The sequence below is a fragment of the Lissotriton vulgaris genome, chromosome 7 (genome assembly GCF_964263255.1).
Source record: "Lissotriton vulgaris chromosome 7, aLisVul1.2, whole genome shotgun sequence".
Taxonomy (NCBI): Eukaryota; Metazoa; Chordata; class Amphibia; order Caudata; family Salamandridae; genus Lissotriton; species Lissotriton vulgaris.
This window is the reverse complement of record NC_141695.1, coordinates 676347569-676371285: the sequence shown is the minus strand read 5'-3', so window position 1 is coordinate 676371285 and position 23717 is coordinate 676347569. Positions and strand designations below refer to the sequence as shown.

At 43.8% G+C, this 23717-nt stretch overlaps 1 protein-coding gene across 1 annotated transcript in view; it reads right to left on the bottom strand.

The window, feature by feature from the left end:
- Positions 1 to 23717, bottom strand: part of RAB11FIP4 (RAB11 family interacting protein 4) — a 1047208-nt gene that overhangs the window by 103892 nt on the left and 919599 nt on the right. Inside the window, exon 4 of the mRNA XM_086929407.1 lies at positions 20370 to 20593. Within this exon, the coding sequence (XP_086785533.1) occupies positions 20370 to 20593 (224 nt within the window). The remainder of the gene's footprint in view (positions 1 to 20369; positions 20594 to 23717) is intronic.

Below are 23717 nucleotides of genomic sequence, written 5' to 3'. Positions count from 1 at the left end.
CCTGGTGTTGTCTACGACTCTGATCCTGTGTGTCGGGATTTCAGGGTGAAACAAGATTTTGATACAAATATTTTAAAAGGAGACAGATAAAACCCCAATAGGAGTACTAGCATTGCAGAAGCATATGATAAAGTAAAGGATGTAGCAAATGGACATCACTTTCTCTGTTAGTGTTCCTAGAAACTATTTTGTGTGGCGGTTTTCCATTTTCACTTGGCAACAGAAGCAGAGAAAATAGATTAATACATATGCAAAGGACTGGGGTTTCATTTGTAGAAGAAGAGCCCAGTCAATATTAGAGGAGATAGGGCATTCTTCGCAAATTTTTTGCACTTACCAAAACGTTCATATCACCGGGTACCACTATGAAATTCACACTCAGAATCTTGACCATATGCTAAGTTATTTTCTTCAAATTCACCACAGTGCCAATTTCCAACTCACCAGCAACATGCCATTCTCCACGCAACACTTTATATTTTGTGGCAAAAGAAGGTAGCCCAATCGCAATAATACTCTTCTAATTGCATACACTGAATTAATACAAGCTTTCAACCGCTTTGCTTGCCTACACTCTTGCTAAACAACTAAACTCTGCCACCAGCAGCTTCCTAGGCAGCCAGAACCATGCTCAGATACTGTATGTTATGCACTGCAGTACTACATTGTGCACATGATTAGCCCGTATGCTCTTATAAGTTATACTAGTGAAAGACGTGCTATTTGGTAACATAACACTCTGTTCCACAGCAAACGTTAGGAAAAGCTTCCAGTTAACTTTTTCCCTTGCAAGTACAGTCTGACATTGAACTCCAATGCCACAAAAGTCTATCCTTCTACTCGCCCAATCTTTTCCCGGAGCCTTTTTTACAACTGGAGCAAGCCAAAGAACTCTTGCTGTGTAAACACATGGACTATGGTTTGGTTAAGTCCCTTACAGCCACTCAGGCAATATATTTTGGGTAGGCCCATTAAAACACTACGTGTCTAAAATGGCCATCATCTTTTAAATAAGCCCACAGGTTTTTGCGGATGAGTACATTCTGTTACCATCATGTACATCTATCTGACTGTAATGCTATTGGTCTCTGAAAGTAACACAGTAGAGAGACAGGCTTTTTGTATTTGCCAATGCTTGTTTTGGTTGCTTGTCCTAGGAGGAAAATATACGTTAATTAATACCAGCAAAGATGGCCAGCGTCAAAGACAGCCAATCGGGCTCCTTGCACACTGAGCTGGGGGACAGCCCACTTTCTAACTTGAAATTACTGTGGAGGATGATGACATGATATCCAACTCAACGTTACCCTACATGACATGTAGGAATCAATGGAGAGAGCACTTCCCTCTTCTTTAAATTATTTCGAACAAGAACATATCCAGCCTCGTTACTTAGAGTCTTGTTCCAATTTCTGGCAATAACCGTAAGGTAATTTGCAATATTTTAAATGTCAGCCTGTGTTTGTACAGTTGTTTAATTTATATGCATTTTCTATGATCTCATTCACAGTCCATTAACCTATAAACAAAACAAGCTGAGGATGTTTCCTAAAATTAACATTCTATTGAAAATCGCTGTTCCCTTTAAATAATGAAACGTTCACGGCCTACATTTCAACGTTCTCTGCTATCAAAAGCCATTTCTCTTTGGTGTTAATGATCTATGCGTTTGATCATATTTAAATCAGATTTTGTTTCACTGATCGACTGCTGCGGTGAATTCCATTTAAATATCAGAGGCGGCGATAACCAGCGACAGTCAGAAATACTGCGTGGCAAGTAACGAAAGACAACTCAATTGAGCACTGGAGCTGTGAGGTTTAAATCTTGGTCCACAATCTGTAATTACTCAAGACAGACTGGTTTGAATATTACGGGTGGATATTTTAAGGGATTTAAACCAGAAGTTCTGTCTGTGACGCCTACTCAGAGGGTCAAGAAATGCCCAGAAAGTCAAATAATATTAGCAGAATAATGTACTACATACCACAAGATGCTCTGTAAATTTGAAGGACTTTGAAACTTGAGTCTACAAGCTAAATCGGTATCCTTAGCTTGTTTTGTGGAAGCAGCACAAGTGCAGCTGACAGAATCTCGCCTGGTCAATTTGTGGCCTCCATTGAACCACTCGTATGCTCAGACAAAAAGAGAACATGCATCAAGAGCAAAAAAAGAGCCGTATTTAAAGTTTAGTGGATGGGATACGCTGTCAAAAAGTAACAGATATCCTGCCTGCCATATGACAAGTACTATAGGCTATAACCTACTTGTACCATAGCAGCAAGACAACACCAACACTTGAGATGGCACATCTTATCCACCATCCTCCAAATCAAGCCTGAAGTTATATGCTAGAGTCTAGTATATTATGTTATCTTTTAGTAATAATACGACATTTTCAAAAGGTCCAGTCTTGATTAAAAATACAGTTTTGATTTTTATATTTTGTGAATAACATATTTCATAATTTGAGTAGGTGATTTTCATTTGTTTCTGTATTTGCTTTTATTGTTTTGAGGTTCAAGTCATAAAAATTGCTTATCCAGGGAACAAAATGGTTTCTTACCCACAAGAGTAGTCTTGCAACTTGAAGAATTGTCTAGATTCACATGATGTGCATTATTCCGCTATCTGGTGGTTGGGTCCGGATTTCTCATTTATAGAAGTAGTTCTTTTTGTCTGGTTTTTTTTGGGGGCATCGAAGGTCCCACCATTTGGTGTCTGATCCAACCTATCTCGACGTCATACACCCTTCCCCGGAAGATTCCTTGTGTCGTCGCCATCTTCAGATGATCATTTTTTAAATTGCTCTTTCCTCTTCTGGGGAGGTGGGTGGGTTGCATGTGAATCCAGAAAACTATTCAAGCTGCAAAGCTAGTTTTTTTGCAGCATGAATATTTTCTGGATTCACATGCGTTGTATTGATTTTGTAGCAGGTTTTATACATGTTGTGGCTGGGTTGAAGATGAGTTTAAGCTTGTAAATAAATGTTTCAATACCCTTTGTAGAGAAATGGGGGTACACCTGAAGACAGGCGCGCAACGCCCATTGAACTCACAGGGCTTCAATATCCCCCCCCTGCCCACTGACCCCTAAACCCCCCCCCCAAGTCGTGTGTGGCAGCCTGGAATGAGACAGCTTCCCGGGCGCACACACAGCCGCACCAGAGTACTTCACAGGTCTTTTAAAGAACTTTTGCTAGTTAATGAGGCTTCTTAGGGCCTCTGCAGCTCCACTTTTCGGTGGATTCGGGAGGCAAAGCTATGCTTGTTATGCTTGATTTGTCGGCGGCCTTTGACACCGTCCCCCATGAGGGTCTCCTCGCCAGACTTCATGAGATCGGTCTGAGGGGGATGGTGCTCAGCTGGTTCAGATCGTTTTTGGCTGGCCGTCAACAAACGGTCTGGGCCTCACCTATCTCTGCCGTGATGCCGCCTTTGGGAGTCGGAGTCCCACAGGGCTCCATGTTGAGCCCGACTCTTTTCAACATCTTTATGACACCTCTGGCAGCATTGGTGGAGTCTTTTGGGGCCCAGATCGTATCTTATGCCGACGACACCCAGCTCCTCTTTACGTGCGGGAAAGGAGAAGATTTTGATGGAGAGAGTATCCGTGAGTGCCTTGGGGCTGTTTTCAAATGGTTCCAGCTTAACAGCCTCAAGTGCAACTCAGATAAATCTGAGGCACTCTTCTTCGGCTGCCCATTTGACCCAGACTGGCATGAATGGTGGCCTGCTAATATGTTTCCTCCAGCGCGCTCGTCCCAGCTAGCAAAGAATTTGGGAATCAAGATTGATAATGGGCTGACGCTAAGATCTCAGATCCTTGCTCTCACGGGAACTTGTTTCGGCCTCCTCAGGATGCTCCGGAAGTTTCTCCCTCTGCTCTCAGAAGATCATAGGAAGACTACGGTGCAGGCCTTAATTGGTTCAAGATTGGACTATTCCAACGTATTATACCTTGGCCTGCCGGAGTATATCCTGCAACGTCTGCAGGTGGTCCAGAACACGGCCGCGCGGGCCATTTTTGGCCTTCACATGCGAGCCAGAGTCTCTGGCCTTTTGCAGTCACTCCACTGGCTGCCTATCCGGAAGCGGATAGTGTTTAAGGCCTTGACCTTGGCCCACAAGTCTCTTTATGCCTCGAGAGCTAAATATCTCCAAAGGAGGCTTGCCTTTTACCATCCGGTCCAATCTCTGAGATCTGAATCATTGTTCCTTGCTGTGGTTCCTCGAGTAAAAAAAGACCCGCATTGGAGGTCGCTCTTTTAGGTTGCGGGCACCACAGCTTTGGAATACTTTGCCTTTGGCCTTACGCAGCACATCTAATTTACTGACTTTTAGGAAGGGCCTCAAAACATGTCTCTTTGCCCTTTAGTGCACTCTTTTTTTCTATTGCTGGGTCTGTTTTTATTCTCACTGCTCTATTTTTTTATTTCACTGTGTTGTGTTTGTCTGTTTCTGGCTGTCAATAAAAGCACCGGGACACTCTATTGGAGTAGCCGTGCGCTATAAAAGACTAATTTAACATAACATAACATAACATAACATAACATAACTTTGCCTTTTACTTGAAGAATCAGCCTCCCGCCCGAACTTTTTTCTTAGCCCCCCCGAAATATGACTCTAGGTGTGCCTCTGCCTGAGGAGTTAAACAAGGAATGTTCAAACGAGGTAGATTCATTGTAAGCATGCGACTAGTGTAACGCTGACTGATCCACCTGTGTAATAAGAAAGCTGAAGATAGCGTCACACCATGGACAATTTACCCTGATTGCACAGCCAAAATTCCCAGGGGGAACGTATCCCAATGTTGATCAACAGTAGAAGCGAATATGTGTTTCAAATTATATGTAGATTTTGTCACAGTGATTATTCAATATTCAAATTTTGAAGCATTGCAGTCACAGAAATAAAGGAGTCATGTTGATCCAGGCCCAATGCATTTCGGGTGAGCCCTTTATCAGGGGAAATTATGTCATCAAAGTGGATGAACAGGTAATCCGCGTCCTGTTCGTCAAACATGGAGAGTTCCAGACTGGAATACTGTTGATCAATATTGGACTAACTTCCCTTTGGTGGCTGTGCAATCGGGGGACTTGTCCCCTGGAGTGAAATACTCTTTGTCCTACTTGAGCTTCCTTGTTTATTTGCATATCTATGCAGTAGTGCTTTGCAAAAGTGTGCACTGATGACCAAGTCGCTGCACCGCAAATGTCTTGTAATGGTATTTTTACATAAAATGCTATTGTTTCTCCTTTTTAGCGATTAGAGCGTGCCCTTGGCTTCTTTTGTAGTTACGCACCTGCTGCGAAATGACACATCTGGACTGTGTGTCATATTTATCATGCAATTCTATTTGTTATTGTCTGTAAATAACTCCAAGAGTTGTTCTTGTCTTCCTAATTGCTCTAGTTTTTTCCATATAGTACATTATTGGTCTTCTGGCATCTAACGTGTGTAGCACTCTTTCCGCTGGAGTTTTTAGTTCTTGGAAGAAACTTGGTATATGAATAGGTTGGTGTAAGTGAAAAAAGGATATAAACTTGGGTAGGAAGTGAGGGTCTGTCCTCATGACTATCCTGTCCATGTGTATTTGCGTGTGAGGCTATTGGATTGTCAGCACCTCTAATTCACTTACTACGTGTAGAGATGTCATTGCAATAAGGAAAGCTGTTTTAAATGTGACCATGTTTAAGGATGTCTTGGGAAGGGATTCAAAGGGTTTCCTCATTAGATGTGTAAACACTAAGTTTCAGTTCAATGTTGGAGCTGGCATCATTCTTGAAGGTGCTATTCTTTTTGCTCCTTGCGGAATCTTTTAATTATCAGTGTTGTGAAGAACCTCCTTCCTATATGACTTCTTGTATAGGCCACTATCGCTGCCAAATGTACTTTCAATGAAGCATAATTCAGTTTGCTGTCTACTAGGTGGGTACAATATCGTAGAACTGCTGTGTCCTTTGTATTGTTTGTAATAGGTTCCATTTTTGGCACTACCTTGGGAATCTTTCCCACTTGGCTGCATAGCATTTTCTTTTTGTTGGGTTTCCTACTTCCCTGAGAACTGCCATTGTGTTCTCTGGAGACCTGGGTGTCCAAACTCTATGTTCTCAGGAGCCAAGCTGCTAGACTTAGTTATTCGGGCTCTGGATGAAAAACCCACCCCCTTTGTATGGAGAGTAGATCTTTTCGACCTGTTAACATATGTATGTTGGTTTGTGCAATTTCTATTAGTTCCGAAAACCAAGTTTACTTCTCTCACTGTGGGGCGATGAGTATCAGTATTATTGGTGACTGCTTGCATGTGCTGATTACCTTGTGCAATAGTGGGATTGGGGGAAAAGCGCAAGTACATTTCCCTGACTAGTCTATCGACCTAGCATTCCCCTGGGAGAAGAGGTGAGGGTGCTTGGAAGCAAATAACTGGCATTTTGCATTCTACGGTGTTGCAAACAGATCTATTTCTGGCATTCCTCAATCTAAGAATATCTGTTGGAGTACTGTTTGATTGAGTTCCCACTTGTGTGAGGAAGATGCTCGTTTGCTCAGTCTGTCTGCTTCCCCACTGTTCTTCCCTGAAAAGAGTATTGTTGTTATGTTGATCTGTCTCTGGATGGCTCACCTCCAGATCTCTTGAGCTAGTTTCGACAGTGCAAAGGATTTTGCCCCACCTATTTTGTTGAGATAGAGCATTGCTGTTCTATTGTCTGTATCAATTAGCAATGACTTTCCCCATAGATGTTTCTGAAACGCTTTTAAGGCTAGGAACACTCTTTAGTTCCAGTGCATTGATATGTTAAACTGCTTCCTGTTCTATCCAAATACCTCTGATTTTGAGTCTCCCCACATGAGCTCCCCAACCCATATCTGAGGCATCTGGGGAAATGGTTACTGTGCAAGTTGGTTGAGAGAATAGTCTTCCTGTTGTTAAATTTGTTCTGTTCCACCACGCTACATCTTCCTGTATTTTGACCGTGACAACCACTAGATCTTCCCAACTCTCTATGACTTGTGACCACTGACTTTGATCCTACGCTTGCATTGGTCTCATATGTAGCCTTGCATATGGTATGAGAGCTGTGCAGGAGGTCATGTTCTCCTGCATTTTCCCCATAGTCCTCGCTATCAGAGACTGACTCTCTGGTATTGCTGACTTTCTTGCAATAAAGACATATTTTTCTCGCAAGGGTAAGCTTTTGTTTGTATAGAGTTGATTCTTGCTCACAGGAACGGCTTTTCTGGTTCCATTTTAAGTAATGATTTCTCTATGATTAGTGAAAATCCCAGATTGTGTAGTGTTATCACTGTGTTTATGTGCTATTCGCACTTGTGTTGGGCATTTGCTTTCACCAGCCAGTCGTCCAAATAAGTATATACAGATATTCCTTGCCTTCTTAGATGTGCTGCAACTTCTGCCACGCACTTTGTAAGCACTCTGGGTGCTGACTTTATTCCGAAGGCTAGCTCTTTTAATTGACTGACTGAATTATTTATTAAGCACACTATTGCCGAGGCGTCTTGGCGCTGAAGTGTGTGCGCATGGTGCTGCATCAACAGGTCTAGGTCGTTGCAAAAAGCCAGGTTTTCACTGTTTTTCTGAATAACATCCTGTTGGGTTGTAGTCGGATCTGTATGGGGAGAGTGTTTCATAGCTTGGCCCCTGGAATGAAAAACCCTTTCTTCCCCATCTGACTCTTTTTGTCTTGGGAAGACAAACCAGCCCCATATTTGCAGACCTAAGAGAAGGTGATGGCACATATCTAGAGAAAAGGAGACTAAGATCCTCCTCCATAGAGAGCTGGAAGCCAGTGTAGCTGCTTTATACAGTTGGACGTTGGGGGATGTTTGGGTAAGTCTAGTAATATACGAGCGGCCACATTCTGCAGGAACTGAAGTTTAGAAAACTGTCTTGAGCCAGCTCCCAAGTACAGCGCATTGCAATAATCGACTCTCGATAGTATCAGAGTACCTACTATTGTTTTCCTTAATGAAAAAGGAAAAAAAGGAAGGATTTTTCGTAGGACCTTTATGATGAAAAAACAGGCCAATGTGACCTGGTTGATTGAGGGCCGAGCGTTAAGTCCTTGTCAATCAGAAAACCTAAGTTCTTGGCCTTAGGCACAGGAACAGGGCATGTACCGGCTTCGGGAGGCCACCATAGTGGCTCCATACCGAGGGTTTTTGACCAAACTCAACAACCTCTGTTTTATCTGTGTTGAGTGTCAAAAAATTAGTGTTCATCCAGGTCATCAAGGACGTAAGGCAGTTGCGGAAACGTTCAGCCATCATATTCGTGTTTTGTGAGAGGGACACCACAAGCTGCTTATCGTCTGCGTATGACACTAGCGTCTGACCATGATCCTTGATAAGTCTTGCTAGGGGGGTGACATACACGTTAAACAGCGTCTGGGCCAAGCTGATCCTTGAGGAACACCACAAGGGAGGTAAAAATCTCCTGATTGAAGACCCTCCCAGTGAATTAGTTGTACCCTCAAGGCCAGAAAGGACGTAAGTAGTGCTAAAGCAGAGTGTGTAATGCCCACTGCTTTTAACCGCCGAACCAATACTGTATGATTTACGTTGTTGAAGGTCACCGTTCGATCAAGCAGGATGAGAGCGGCCCTGCCCCCTCCATCCATCATCCCACAGATCTCTTCTGTTGCCATAATTAATGCAGAGTCCATTGAATGCCGTGGTCTGAAGCCACGCTGGGTGGAATCCAGGATATTGTTGGCATCCAGGTAATCCATTAATTCCATGATCATGGATTTCGCCAGGATTTTAGAAGGCAACGGGAGGCAAGAAATAGGGCGGTAATGTTTGGTTTCCTGGAGATCAAAAGTACCTTTCTTTAGTATAGGTCAGATACAGGCCTCTTTCCATAACTGTGGGGAGACCTCTGATCTGATGACCTCATTAAGAAGGGTCAGTGACTCACTGATCTCCTCTGGAGCCAGATATAAGGAGGACAAGGGTCTAGAAGAGAGCCGGACTTGGTTTGTAGCAGCAGGTCCGCGACCTGTTTTTGATTTGGTGCTGAAAACCTTGACAGGCTAACCTGCGTTGGAGTATCCTCCGATAGCTCTTTGCGATCCTCCCCTGTAGTGTCAGCTATGTTCAGGAGTTAATTGAAGACTATCTGAACATTTTCCTGAAAGAACATAGCCATTTTGTCTACAAAATTTTGATCTGGCTTAAATACCGTGTCTCAAGGGCACTTTGATAGTGTAGATACAGTTTTATATAGTTCCTTGGAGATATTAGTGACCTCTTGGATTTTATTTGTGAAGTATACAGTTTTTGCCTGTTTTATCGCAAACTTATATTCCTCTAGAATCCTATTGTAATCCATTTTATGTATATCGCTGTAGTCAGTTCTCCAGATTCTTGTGGTAAAGGAAGATGCAGAGTGCACTTGATAAGTTAAGATCCTTTATTGCAGGTTCCTTCCAGGTTAGATAGACAGTTTAAGATGTAAGGTAAACCCCACCAGGAGCCAGCTGTTAGCAGCTCAGCCTGAGATACCCAAGTGCCACAGTAAGTAATAGAAAGGCACAATGAGCTAGAGGGGCACCCTGGCATTCTATGATGTCATAGATAACATAGTACAGTCTAGCCAGAGAAGAACAGTGGAGAGGACATTTACTACAATTCTCTCTTTTAGTCTGCATTTAACTTTGATTAACATTAGCTCAGCTGAGTACCAGGGCGATGTAGCTAGCCTTCTCCTGGGGTGCTTTATCAGCTCAGGAGGAAGCCCATTTACTGCATGCCTGAGCCAGTTCACAAATATTACAGCTGTTGTGTTATAGTCAGCTATGGCTGGAGAGTTCTTTGCCAAAGCTTTGATTAGGTCCGTACCTTGAATTGATTTCCAAGGACGAAAATTGTCCAGGGAAGATCTTTTCCTACGACAATGGATAGTTTGTGGATGTATTAAACTTAAAATGAACTGTGGCATGATCTGACCACGGTACTGGTCGCACACTCTCCACTACCATGTGTTCATTGTTGGTAAATATACCATCAAGTGTGTGACCAATTTGATGGGTAGGTTCCGCTATAATGTGATATAACCCATCACTTGCTAGATTGTCAATCAGACTGGCGGAGTCTGAATGAGTATTGGCTGGAATTGATAGTGTTCTCTGTTTTCCACAAAACACAAGTATTTCCTATGCCTGTGGTTCCTAGGGATATGCATCTTTTAGATCTATTATTGCCATAAAATCACCTTGTTGTAGCTGTGGTACGACATTCTGCAGTGTTGTCAATTTGATTAAGAAACTGAGGTTTAGTATTGAACGAAGAGTTCCAACTGGCTTTGGTATAAGGAAATATATTGAGTAATTTCCCTGGTTGATCTCGTTTTTCGGGACCCTTTCTAGTGCCTTCTTCGGAGGCAATTCTTGTAATTCTTGTAGTAATCTGATATTTTCCTCCTTTGTGTGGACCACTGTTTTTGGCTCTATTACAGGTTGTTTCTTCATTAGTTCTATGCAATAGCCACAGTGTATGATGTTGTGTATCCATTTGTCTGATGCTATCTTCTCCCACTCTTGAAAGAAGTCCTTTATTCTCCCTCCCCCAGGCGTTGTTTGTGTGTTGGGACCCTAGTTTATTGAGTCAATTAATGGATGGAGCCTCCTTTCCCCTTTGTGGGTTGTCGTGGAGTTGATTAATTGTGCCATTGTTGCACTGGTGTTTGCAATTGGCTTGAGCTCTGAAAACAGTAATGTGAAGTTGTGCTGTGGAAACTCCCTCTTCCTACAGTTCTGCTAGTGGAAGTGGATCCTCTTCTTATGTTTCCCTGAACTGCAATGCTACCATTGATTTTGCTGCTTTGTTGTCTTTCTTCAGCTGTTGTAGTGTTTCATCAACTTACTGCCAAAGAGTTGTTCCCCATTAAAAGGTGTATTCGTGTTATTAGCTTGTACTTAATTTTTTAATCCAGGCACCCTTAGCTAAACATATCTTCTTAGGGTCATCCCCACTGTCATCTGCGTACTTCCTGTATCTGCAGCATCTAGCACTGACTTTAAGAAGTGTGTTGGCAATATTCTTACCTTCCTCTGCAAGGGATGCTGTTCTCCTTTGGTACTGTTCAGGTAGATGTTTCATGAGTTCAGCCATATCCTCCCAGTGCTGATGTGCATACCTGCGGAGCAGGGCATTAGAGCTGGTAGTGTGCCATTGAGTAGCAGCACCTCCTTCAAATTTCTTTCCTACCATGCGCATCTCCTTGCTCTCTTTGTCTGGAGGTGGTCAGGATGTTGTAGGAACATTTACTCTCTTTCTTGCTGTTGCTGCAATGATAGTCTGATGGGACTGCCCCTTTAATTTATGAAAAGTCTTTAGAGGAATGCTTCTATTTAGTTTTATCCCTAGGTGTCACTGCATTTTGAAGGTTCCTTAAAGGACTCTCTTCCTTGATAAAGTATACTTGGGAGAATGGGAAGGTATTGACGTTTACTTTGTGATGCTAGTAAAGTCTCCAATAAACAAGCATTTGCAATGCAATAGGTCTCGCATTAGGAAAGTTTGAGCTATTGGTATTGTAAATGGCAAAGTTGTTATTTATGGTTTTTTTTTAAATACCTAAATTAATAGCTTTGTCATTTACAATGCCAATAGTTATAACTTTCGCAAATGTGATACCTATAGCATTTGTAATGCAATATTTTTGGTATTTACATGACTTAGATGTATTGATATTACAAATAACAATGGCGTTTAATTTTTTTAAATAACTAATACTTAAATAAAAGTTATTGTAATTTATAATGCCAATAGCTTAAACTTTTCTAAAGAACTTTTGTGAAATTATGTTCAGTGTATCAGAGAGCGCAATAATACGAGATCAGTGTGAGATCCTGAACACACCTGCTGCCAAGATGGATACCGCCCAGGCTCTCTGTGACTCCATCCACAAATGTGTGAGGGGGGTCTCAGTGTGGGGAGCTCTAACCAGCTGAGGACAACCAGCAACTAGTACCAGATATTCGGCCTCTCACACCATGTCCTATTCCCACAAAAACCTTACATTTAGATTTAATCTGAGGGTGGGAACGGGGGTGCTCTTTCACTGTGCCTGGGCCAACCCTCAGTCTTTTTGCTGAGAAGAATTTGGGAGGTCTTGTCCTTTTTTAAAGCTTTGACAATCTAGCTCTTCACTGGGACCCCTTCTGGGGTGCCCCAGCATTTTACATAAAAGTAATGAAATAACTTGGGGTTGCAACATCACTCACAGTTGTCAGAGCTTGGAGATTCCCTCCAAGTGGTTATTACAACTGCATTTGTTTATACATAATATACAACATAGCCACATTCTGCTTACACTGCTTAAGTGTCTAAGCTCTCGTTTCTGTAGCAAGATGAGAACTCAAACTCAAGCTCAAACATGACAGCAAAAAGTAGGTACTTCAAAAGCAGAACATGTGGACTTCTAAAACAAGCATATCGTAGCGCATTAATAAGATACAATCCACAGTCATCTAGAAACATCCTCAAACTGAGTCTCGGCTGTCCATGCATACGAACAATTGATTCTTCCAACTCTCACATTTTGGGGCGCCTCCGGAGAAGCTTCAATAGGTTAAACTACCAACCTGCGGGCACCAATATGTACATTTTTTAACCTCTATTAATAATTCACAACATTTTCTCCATACGCCTTCAAATATGAGGCTGATACTAACCTCGGGGCCAAGCATGACAGCAGGATCTGTGATTGTTGACATAACTTAAGCGCGTGCTGCAGTCCGCCGCCGGCCTGCGACCAGGAAGTCAGGCAGGCCGGGCGGGACAACCGGAAACAGGAAGTAGGAGGGCGGGAGCCTACCCCGCCTCCCACGGAAGAGCCGCGATTGTTTGGAGCACAGGAGCAGGCAGGAGTCTACCCTGCGCCCCGGTGCCGAAGAAGGGAGGAAGAGTCCTGCTGCCGGTGAGAGCCACTGCACCAAGGAAGCCGGTGAGTGGGGCTTCGCCTTGTTGCTGGGCTGCGAGGGTGGGGGGCATGTGTGTGCGCGCGCGGCGGCGGCGGGCTGTGTATGTGTATGTGTGTGAGCGTGCGTGTGTATGTGTATGTGTCTTGGAGTCTGTGTGTATGCGTGTGTGTGTGTGTGTGTGACTGTGGGGGGGGGGGGGGGAGGGGGTTGCCTGTCTGGGTGCCTGCGTGTCTGTGTAAGTGTGTGTGCGCGTGTGTGTGTGCATGCATGCGCGTTAGGCTGACTTGCTGGGAGTATGGGAGGGAAGTGCACGGCACGGCGCAGGACGGAACGTGCGCGTTCGCGCACCCAAATCTGCCTTCAAAAGCTTGTGACAGTTTCTTGTCCTCATTCCCCCGTGTCCGATAACTATAAGTCTCCGACCCTGGACGCATCCTTCGGATGCGAATTCCAGGGCGAGACCTAAAAAAGGATCCACCCTTATAGAAATGGAAAGAAATGTTCCTCCAGACTTCGTGAGTCTCCTACACTGATGGAAAGCACACAGCTTTGTTAAAATACCCCCACCCACCAAAAGGACCATTGGTGGCATCCTTCATCATCGGGGTCAGCATGCCACCATGGGTCCTTTTGGTGGGTGGGGGGGCATTTGAACAAAGCTGTGTGCTTTCCATCAGTGTAGGAGACACCCGAAGTCTGGAGGAACACTTCTTTAAGGGTGGATACCTTTGTTTGATACATATTGACTAGAGGAGGACGTATCCACCGCTTATGCTCTGTAAGCATTACCTCTTCAGTTAAAGGCCACCATGGGTGAATGTGTTAGAGTTGCCCTCCTGCTCGCCAAGAGGCAGATTACGTTCACTTGGGAAAGTAAATTTGCTCCGAAAATTAATGAGTGTATTAAGGACCTGGTATATTGCCGTGAACAGTTTGAACTATATGCTGAGGAACTGCCAGTAACATCCAGACCAACAGATATATGGGCCCCTCAAAGGGAATATGTGTTACTCCAGACTCCTACTGTCCCTACGTGGTGTTGAATGACAATCTGTAATACTGTGTTATAATGTTACCCTACATGCTTGTACTGCCTTGACAGAGTGGGGCCGCTCCAGTGCACTAATTGTATCATCTGATCTCCAATTGTACCTTTAAAAGATTTGTGTTACTGTGGATTTAGTTTGCACTGCTTGTCATGCAACTACGCTGTGTGATACTGAAAACTTCAATAAACAAATTTTAAAAAAGCATTACTTCTTCACTTCCCCTTTGGTTATTTGAATGCTCAGTAGACGTCCCCTGCACCCCACTGTCAGTTCGCTAATTAGGCATCACAAGATGCACCTTTATCTTACGCCCTCCCTATCTGTGCAGCATCTCAACAGTCTCCAGCCCAATCTCGAACTCACCCACACAGAACTGCAATAGTACACCATTTCTAGGTCTTCAAATCAAACATGATGACAATAAACAGATAGTTACGCTGCACAGAAAGCCCACGGAGCGTAACACTGCACTGCAAGATAAGAGCTTTCACCCACGAGCCCTATGGGATGGATGGCCTTCCATTTCGCCCATTCTTAAGACTTCTTGCAGGAATTGCACCCTCAATCAAGAGTTTTCAAGGAAGCGCCCATTCTGTGTGAGAAGCTTCCAGGGAGTGCTTATCCCAGGCTCGGGCCTTGTAGAGCTAGGACAGTGGGAGCAACCTGGGGCACACGGACAGTCAGAGTAAGGGCCTTGTAGAACTAGGACAGTGTGAGGAGTCCAGGGCACGTGGGCACGGAACGCGAGGTGCTTGTGAAAAGTGTGAGAACCGCGGGGCACACGTTTAGACACGTGAAGGTCCTTGTGCGTACAAGGACACTGTGAGAAGCCCGGCCCAGGAGGACAGACAACATGAGGGGTTTAGGGGCATGAACAGGAGGAGGAGCTTGGAGACACTTCATGGGCAGCAAGAGAGGCGCTTGGAACAAAAGTGCAGATAGTGAGGTATAACATGCTGGGTGGGGAGCACGAGGCAAATGCAAACCCGCTGCGTGGACAGCGAGCCATGGCTGAGAGCACACGGACAGAGTGTGAACGGCCTGGGCACAGACAGGGTAAGGACCACAGGGCACATGCAATGGGAGGAGCTTGCTCATTCACGCAGGGCGCTGACCGCTGCCACCTCATTTCATCACATTCCATAGACATTACACCGAAAGTGCCTTAAGGCGCCGGAGTTCAGGCTGCGCGCTACATGGAAAGCATACTCTTACTTGCCGCCTCTGCGTCGTCTCGTGCTGTGCAGCCAGCGGGGGCCCTGCTTGATAATGGCGCTACAGAAGAGGTCAGAGCGCCCACTTCCAATGCCTGTATCCCCCCCACCCCATTCCTGGAGGGCACCCCCGTGACGTGCTCGAGGTCCCAGAGAACAGGACTCTGTGTGCACTCCACCGAGGGGCCAAGGCAGCAACAAGACGTGCTTTGAGGCAACATTTCTCAGACAACCCTGCATCCAGTACGGATGCCGAGGAGAGACAGCCGGGATACTGTGCCAAGACAAGATACACTGTATGTGTAGCATAAGGAAAAACAGAACGAAAGAGAAGTGAAAGAGTGGCACAAACTGCTGTATTTCATAAATCCCCATCATTTTAGTAACATTTGAAGGATGACCAACCCAGTGGGCGCGCACGTATATGAGCCTGTGCCTTGCGCCTTACATCTTTACATTATAACTTGCAAGTGTGTTTATTGTTATACTACGGTGTGTGGGGACGGGGCAATAACTGGTACAGCTTAAAAAAAATGCAATACCTATAGGGGAAAGTGGTTGTTTTCCGTGCGCTCGAACTTTCTTTGTGCCAAAGTGAAGTATTTTCGCTGCACCACCAAAAGCTACGCACACACCGGAGATGAAATCTCTAAGATATCGCTGCACAGATGCCAGTGTCCTTGTGCGCACCATACAGTGGCACAAAAGCAATGTAAAAAAATAAATAAATACCGCAAGTCACCGCCTTCCGTCACTCTGCCGGCCTGCGACCAGGAAGTCAGGCAGGCCGGCGCGACAACAGGAAACAGGAAGTAGGAGGGCGGGAGCCTACCCCGCCTCCCACGGAAGAGCCGCGATTGGACGGAGCCGCCGTGTTTGGAGCACCGGAGCAGGCAGGAGCCTACCCTGCGCCCCGGTGCCGAAGGATGGAAGAAGAGTCCTGCTGCCGGGCCCTGCAGCTGAGGAGAGCCGCCGCACGAAGGAAGCCGGTGAGTGGGTTGCTGAGCGGGGGAGGGGGGAGGCGGGGGAAAGCATGTGCGCGCGCGAGTGCGGGCGGGCGGGCGGGCTTTGTGTGCGTGCGTGTGTGTGACTGTGGGGGAGGGGGGTGTGCGTGTGTGTGACTGTGGGGGAGGGGGGTGTGTGTGTGTGTGAGCGAGTGTCTGTGTGCCTGCGTGTGCATGCGCTCGCCTGTGTGTGCATGCATGCAGAGGGGTGGGGGCTGCCTGCCTGCGTCTGTGCAAGGGCTGTGAGTTACTGTGCGCATGCGCGGGGACTCTGCGCATGCGCGGATCAGACGCGCGCTCCCGCGGTGAAAACTGCGAGCTCGTAACAGATTGGTGTCCTCATTCCCAGCATTCTCACTAACGGGCCACAATAGGTCTGAAGCAGACACCTTCAATGCTCACGCATTGAGGGTAGGTCTGCTCGACCTAAAAAGCAAGACTATTCTTTCTCTTCCTGCAGCTGAACGTTGAACTCATCAGTTGCCCTCTTGATCAACTAATTATGCATAGCGATGTCGTCTGGTGGTGACGGTCTTGGTAGATAATGGTCTACTCCCTTCTGCTGCGTCTCGAGGTATTCATGCCATTCTATGACCTGGAATATGCTCTCTGACTCAAGGTCTTCCTTGAAGAAAATGTTTTGTTCCTCTTCCTCCAGAGGTTCTGGTGATGCCAGGGGCTCTAGTTCTTCCACGTCCTTGGCCTTTCCCGTGACTTCTGTCGAAGTTTTATCCAGAATTCTGAACACTTTGAGAGAGGCATCCATCTCTTTCTTCTTTTTAAGAATCGTGACCATTTCGGCTTTGAGATGATTCTTCTTGCATTTGAATTTAGCAGAACGATCTTTGGCTTCAAGCAGGGGTGTTGACTTCCTTTTAGATGTTGAGCTTTATGTTGCTGAGGTCTTGCACAGCGGTTTCTTCGCTCTCGCTTAATTTTGGTTATCCTTTGACTCTGTAGCCTTCACCTAAGCTCTGCCACCTGTTGTGTACTTCAAATGAGACCGGAGGGGCCCGAGGCAGCCTTTGATGTTTTAAGTCTGATGAACGAGACTCGCCCCTGTGTGTTTTTTCTGTGTCACCTGCAAGTGTTTCTCCTTCCATTTGCAATGTACCTTTTCGACGTTGATGACCCTAATTTCGACGTCTCAGCCCTCGTCTTTGGCCTACTTGCCGATATTATCCTTCTCCTCGCTCGACAACCCCAGGTATTTCAGTGACTGGATCATTTTTTGGCCTTGCATGGTGTAGTGCGCCTGCTTCTGTTTGTCTCTCAGCTTTATAGTATTCGGTTTAAAGGCTGCACAGACGTTACAGTCATCACTTCGATTATCGGGAGACAGAGGTTGCACACCCCGTGGTTATCTTTCTGTGATAACTTGTAGTGGTATCTCGGGCAGAAACTAAACTTTAAATTTTCCCCCTGTCCGGACATTCTCCGGTCTTCCTTTGGTGTGCGAACTCCTGATGACTTTAATCCAATGACTTCTCGGGTGTCTCGTGTTCTTACTTTGATGAGTTTGCAATTAAATCTTCCTTCTTTTCGATGCTTGGAAAGCCTATAGGAATGCTTCCAGAACCAATGGTGGAAAAAAAAGAATCTGAAGACCGTGACCATACGTGAAAGCTTCCAGGGAGGGCATATGACGTAAAGACAGACTGGAACAGACACCAAATGGTGAGACCGTTAACTCTTTCGATGCTCATGACGAGCTCAGCTCGTCATGAGGCACAGTTGAGCTGTGCTGATGACGAGCTGAGCTCGTAATGAATAAAGTATTCAAGGAATTTTAGCACAGGAGGGGAAAATGCACAGCAGCCATGGTGTTAACTGACGCCGAACAAAAACAAAAGCAAAAAAGTACCAAACAGAGAAAAAGGACTATGGGCCCAACCACTAGATGGCGGAATAATGCAAAGCAGGATAATCCAGAAATGATTCTTGCTCAAACCCTGGTTTGCAGAAGCAAATGAGTGGGGATCCACAACAGTCTGAAGGATAAGAATCACTAAATTACATCACATGTTAACAATTGGGATCCTGGTATAAGGTCTCAATCAAAGGAAGGTTGAATTTTTAAGCTTGTTTACCTACATGTTCCTTTATAATGTTTTACTTAGACCACTCTTAAGGACTAAGTTACCTGGCCCTCTGTGACCATGCTCATTCACTATTTCTTACTGAGCTGCCTCTGAACCTAACTCTGACTTCTGATAACCCACACTATTTCTGTAAAATAAGGTGACTGATCATGCGTTTTCATTTGGACATGGCAGCCCATTTAATAGTGTGTTACTCCACCATGCATGTACTAATTGAAGTAAGAATATGTAATAATCTGCCATAAATGTATAGGGAGATGATAATATGTCAGCTATATAAAGAAAAAACAATTTGGCATTATCACAATCAAACAGAAAGCTAGGCTGACTATTTCTGACTGACTGTGAGATATTTTAAAAGAGGGCCTAAATAGAGAATGGAAGTGGGGAAATAAACTGTGTGTGTGGAACCTGGAAGTGATTAGGCGAGATCCATGGGAAATGGGAACAAGATGTGCACTGCCACAAGAAATACAGGGACCAGGGCAATGCAAGTTAGGAGTAACCATTTGGACTGTGAATTGGTGAGGGGGTTACAAAATCATGAGGACTGAGTGCCAGAGAGCTACTTTGAGGAGGATGTAGAGCTGAGAACTGAGGTTAATCTTTGATATTTTCCCTCCTTCTTTTGAAAGCCAAAACTACATTTTAAGGGGTTAAAAGAGGACATTCAGTTTTGATTCTAGACTTGGTTTAATTTGATGGTGCCTTGTTTGAATATTATGGACTTCCCCATTTCCAGGAACAATAAAAATACTCACACATACTGCTTGAGCCATTGTCTAATTTGCTGCAAAATGTGTTCCATGGGATACACAATGGGTTTTGTAACTTCAAATACACCTTTCTTAATAACTAACTGAAATTAGGATTATGGCTGATTTTCCTGAACCCCACTGAAAAATCTTAAAGGTGTTTCCATTGTTTATGTAATGCTAGACCTCTCCAATGAATGGGTTTATGTAAATGTATACAAATTTAGCAACATCATATTTCTGCAGTCTTAATATCTGTTCATAGGCTAAGGTCAAGCAGCATCCGTCTTTCAGTTTCCGTATTCAGATATTCTAGGCAGAGTTGTAAATTAACATTTCGGACATTGACCCCAGACTTCAGAATTAAAACACCAATATCTTTCATCTGAGTTGGTTCCCAGGCAAAGTTACATTCATGATAATCACTTAAGAGGTGTACTTTGGATAAACCATTAGTAAGTCTTGGCCTGGATATAGTTATTTCCAGGAAAAGGAGTGACAAACATGGTCAGGGTTAGAGGGACAGGTAAAATTGGCAAATTACTGCAATAAAAGACCGTCTAGTCATAAGCATCACAGAAAGCGTCAACACGTTTCTTTAAACCCTCTCCAATGTTGATCGTGATGCATGAAACGGGCTCTGGAAAATATCTTGAAGACGGAACTGGCCTTGAATAATACAAGAAAACCTTTGAAGGAATCACAGATTTTGGTTTAATGTGATTTGTGTTTTCCTCACAAAGTTGTTGTCTGGAACAAACAAAGGTTTGTCTTCTTGGATAAAAAGAACAATAATAAAAGTGAAAGATACTAGAAATTTAAAAATCTGCGAAATACAATCAAAAGTAGAATAACGAACAGAGGTCAAGAGCCGGCCTTGCTTCCTTACAATTACTCTCATTTACAAACAGAAGCTTATGACATCTTTATAAATGATAACTGGATATTTCTAATGACTACCTGGATTTGTACTCCTGTGGACCTAAGTACTGCCACACTGATCATACTCGTATAACCATTATCTTATTTGTTACCTCATCTTCTATCTAAATGTTGCTTTATAGGAGTTCATTTTATTTGTTAATAAAACACTTCCCTTTTTCTCATTACTCTCTTGCCGATTAAACATTAGGTTACTGTTGATACCAACTGAGTCACCATAGAAGGAAACTGTTTGAATAATAAACTTGAATCACAGGAGGATTCTACTATGAGTGAATGGCTGATTATTAGATTAGGTTTCTTTCTAGACGATAATCCGTCTAGAAAGAAGCACAGTTTAAGGAAAACACTTACTTGTCCCCAGGAAGGAAGAGTCCCCCAAGAATGCTTTCTTTCTCTTCACTTCGACATACGTCAGAAGCTTCTGAACTCTGTACACTCCCAATTGCGCTGTCCATGTCCGACTCATGGTGGACTTCCCGTTGAGCAAGGGTCATTGTATCATCATCAGGGAATAGATCACATTCGATGTATGGGTTCTCTCTATCAAAACAGGTCACATCTGAGATTTCACCACCCTAAAAACAAAAAGACAAAGTTAACAGTTCAGTTCCTTATTTTCGACTATTTACAAACGCAACTCTTTGGATCATTAAGTACTGGGTGAAATAAATAACCTCTCAATGCCAACTGTGCACCTTACTAGAACACCGATTTTATTCTACTCAACTGAAAGTGTTTTTTCACGATAATACTTTTTATATATATAAAACATCAGAGGCCTAATTGTGAAGCAAACAAAGATAAATTCCAATCGGCATCATTTTGAAACGTGCTATGTTTATTGTCAAAATTTTGCATAATTTTCGGATACCTTGAGAGCACTGTGTGGCAGTTTTGCATAGAAACACAAATTTCCTTCCTTTTGTAATCTTAATCTGACTAGCCATTCCAACTTTAGCTTTAAAATGTACACAGTTTTGGAAATAAAAAAGAAAAGATATTTATTTTAATAGCATAATAGTCTCCCTTAGCCATCTCTTTTCAAGGATTCTTCGGGTGTTTGCTATGTTTTCCTAAATTGCCTTTAAAAGGAGAAAGCCAAAAAATTGCTTGGCCCACTCAAGGCCTCTTTTCAATTCCTGCCCCTGGAACTAGTTATTTGTTGTTCTCTGAGGCACAAGGGAGTAGAAACGGATCTTAGAAAGTATTTTCATCAGTGCACTGGTGGAGCCATGTTGGAAATAACAGCTTCCTGCTTGCTATGTCACCCCTGCTAAATTGGACAGTACGCTGCCTCAAACTGCAACAGATGTAATGCTGCGGTCCAATTTATCATCACTATGGCAAATCCGAGTGAAGTATTCAAAACACTTCAAAAATGCTCTGATGATTGGGGGAGGACAACGTTGTGATTTATATGGGGTAGTTCTGGTCATCGTGGAAACAAGCACCACTTCAAAGCGGACAGAGAAGCCACAGGCTTGTTTTCCATGCCATGTTTACATCAGAATGCACATGATATGCACTTACTGTACTCCCAGAGAAGGAGTAGTTAAGGGTACGCTAGCAGTATGTATATATATATATATATATATATATATATATATATATATATATATATATATATATATATATATATATATGCAAAAAAGGAGAGAACTCTGGGTAGTTCTCAAGTTTAGGTGGAAAGCAGCCCCTGTTAGAGCACTCCCAACACCAGCGACACTCTAGATCTACTCACCTCAAATGTCTGTTTTTCTATCAAAGTTTTTAAGCATAGGATTAGCACAGTGCTATCCCCGCCTAGATAGAAAATGACAAAGTCTTTTGCAATTTATACAGCAAAGTCTTTAAGCATAGGACTATCTAGGCGGGAATAGCACTGTGCTAATCCTATGCTTAAAAACTTTGATAGAAAAACAGACATTTGAGGTGAGCAGATCTAGAGTGTCGCTGGTGTTGGGAGTGCTCTAACAGGGGCTGCTTTCCACCTAAACTTGAGAACTATCCAGAGTTCTCTCCTTTTTTGCATAATTTATGCGTCACTCTATCCTTGAAAGGGTTTTGTTTTGATATATATATATATATCAGCAAATATATAATCAAATTACTAGTTTAGTAGAACAAACAAGAGTGGAGGAAAATTGGTGAAAAAACAACTTGCAAAACAAAAACAGAAGACACTTGTTAAATCCATGTACTGCTTAAGGCCGGTCTAATGCAGGTCAAGCATTAGAACACAACTGTTACTACATCTACAGCAACAACAATCATGAACAACACCAAGACACAACCAATGCACTGGAGCTGCAGTTAGGTACAACTCCAACGCACTGGAGCTGTAGTTTGCACAGTTAGAGTGCTAGCTCCTGGCTGTCTTTGACCTTAACACCATGAACATCTCAGGATACATTGAACATGTAACAGCATCAAATGGGCTACAGGGCAAATGTTGAGGAAATGTAGTAACATTAACGAGATGGCATTTTCAGATTTTGGATAGAACCTTACTATCAAGTGAAAACACACATTTTGAGGTTTCATTGTGTACAATAATCGTGGCAGATGTTTATAATGTACACAACAGGCAGCCTCACTAATCACACCCACAGTGGCTAGGCAGAGATTCATTGACCGCACGCAGATGTTTGGAGGAAGGTTGCAATCCATTGCTTATAGATTACTCTCCAATGAAAACCACATCAATTGATCATCCACATATTCACTAATCATAGATAGGTGGAATCAGGGAATAGGTTAAAAGCCCTTACTGCCCTCCTTCGGACCCCGTTAATTAATGCTATCGAACCCATCCCACGACTGGTTTAGCAAACTCATGCAGGTGCAGTAAAAAATTGCAAAAACTCAGTGTTCCACCTACGAAAGAGTTCCCTCCACTCTGAAACACCCTGTGACTGCCAACTGTGGCAAGATATCAAGAAATTAGTCACTGCTGAGCTACATAAAAAATCCCATAATACAGTGTAACTTTACCTCACAGGCAAGTATAATTTTGGTTACAATACTAAACATGCCCCAAGAACATTTGTCAACATCAGAGACATCAAGAATCGTTCCTACTGGCACACTGAGAAAACAATACCTGCGGTGAAAGCACTAGAATCAGAGTTACTATTTATGTTATATGCTCATTATGGATATTGCTCTTAATCTTCTAGCTAGCCACTTTGCCACCTGTGGAGGTCCCTGGCTCTGCCGTCCTGCGGGGGCCGCATGGAAGAGCGGCGAGGGATGGGGGCAGAGTAGCAATGTGCCACAATTGTGGGATAAATAAGAAAGGCAAGCCTGTAACCAGCTGTGAGTCATATCGCCCAATTTTGCTGCTAAATGTCGAGACTAAAGTCTTGGCCACCGGGCTCCTTAAGGTCATAGTTCTCCTAATGCATAGGGATCAGTCAGGCTTCATGCCTGTTAGGACCACCAGACTCAATCTACTTAGGCTTCACAACTGGATGGCTGAGGTGCACCCCAGGTGGGACCCACATGGGTTTCTCTCCCTGGACGCCAAGAAGGCCGTTGATGCCATATACTGGCCCTTCCTGCACCAAATGTTGTAGAAGCTTGTCTATGGCCCTAAATATATAGCATGGATAGCATTGCCATGCCAGGCTCCTACTACGGCAGTGAGGGTCAATGACCTCCTCTCGTCAGAGTTTCTAATCGGGAAGAGGACTAGAC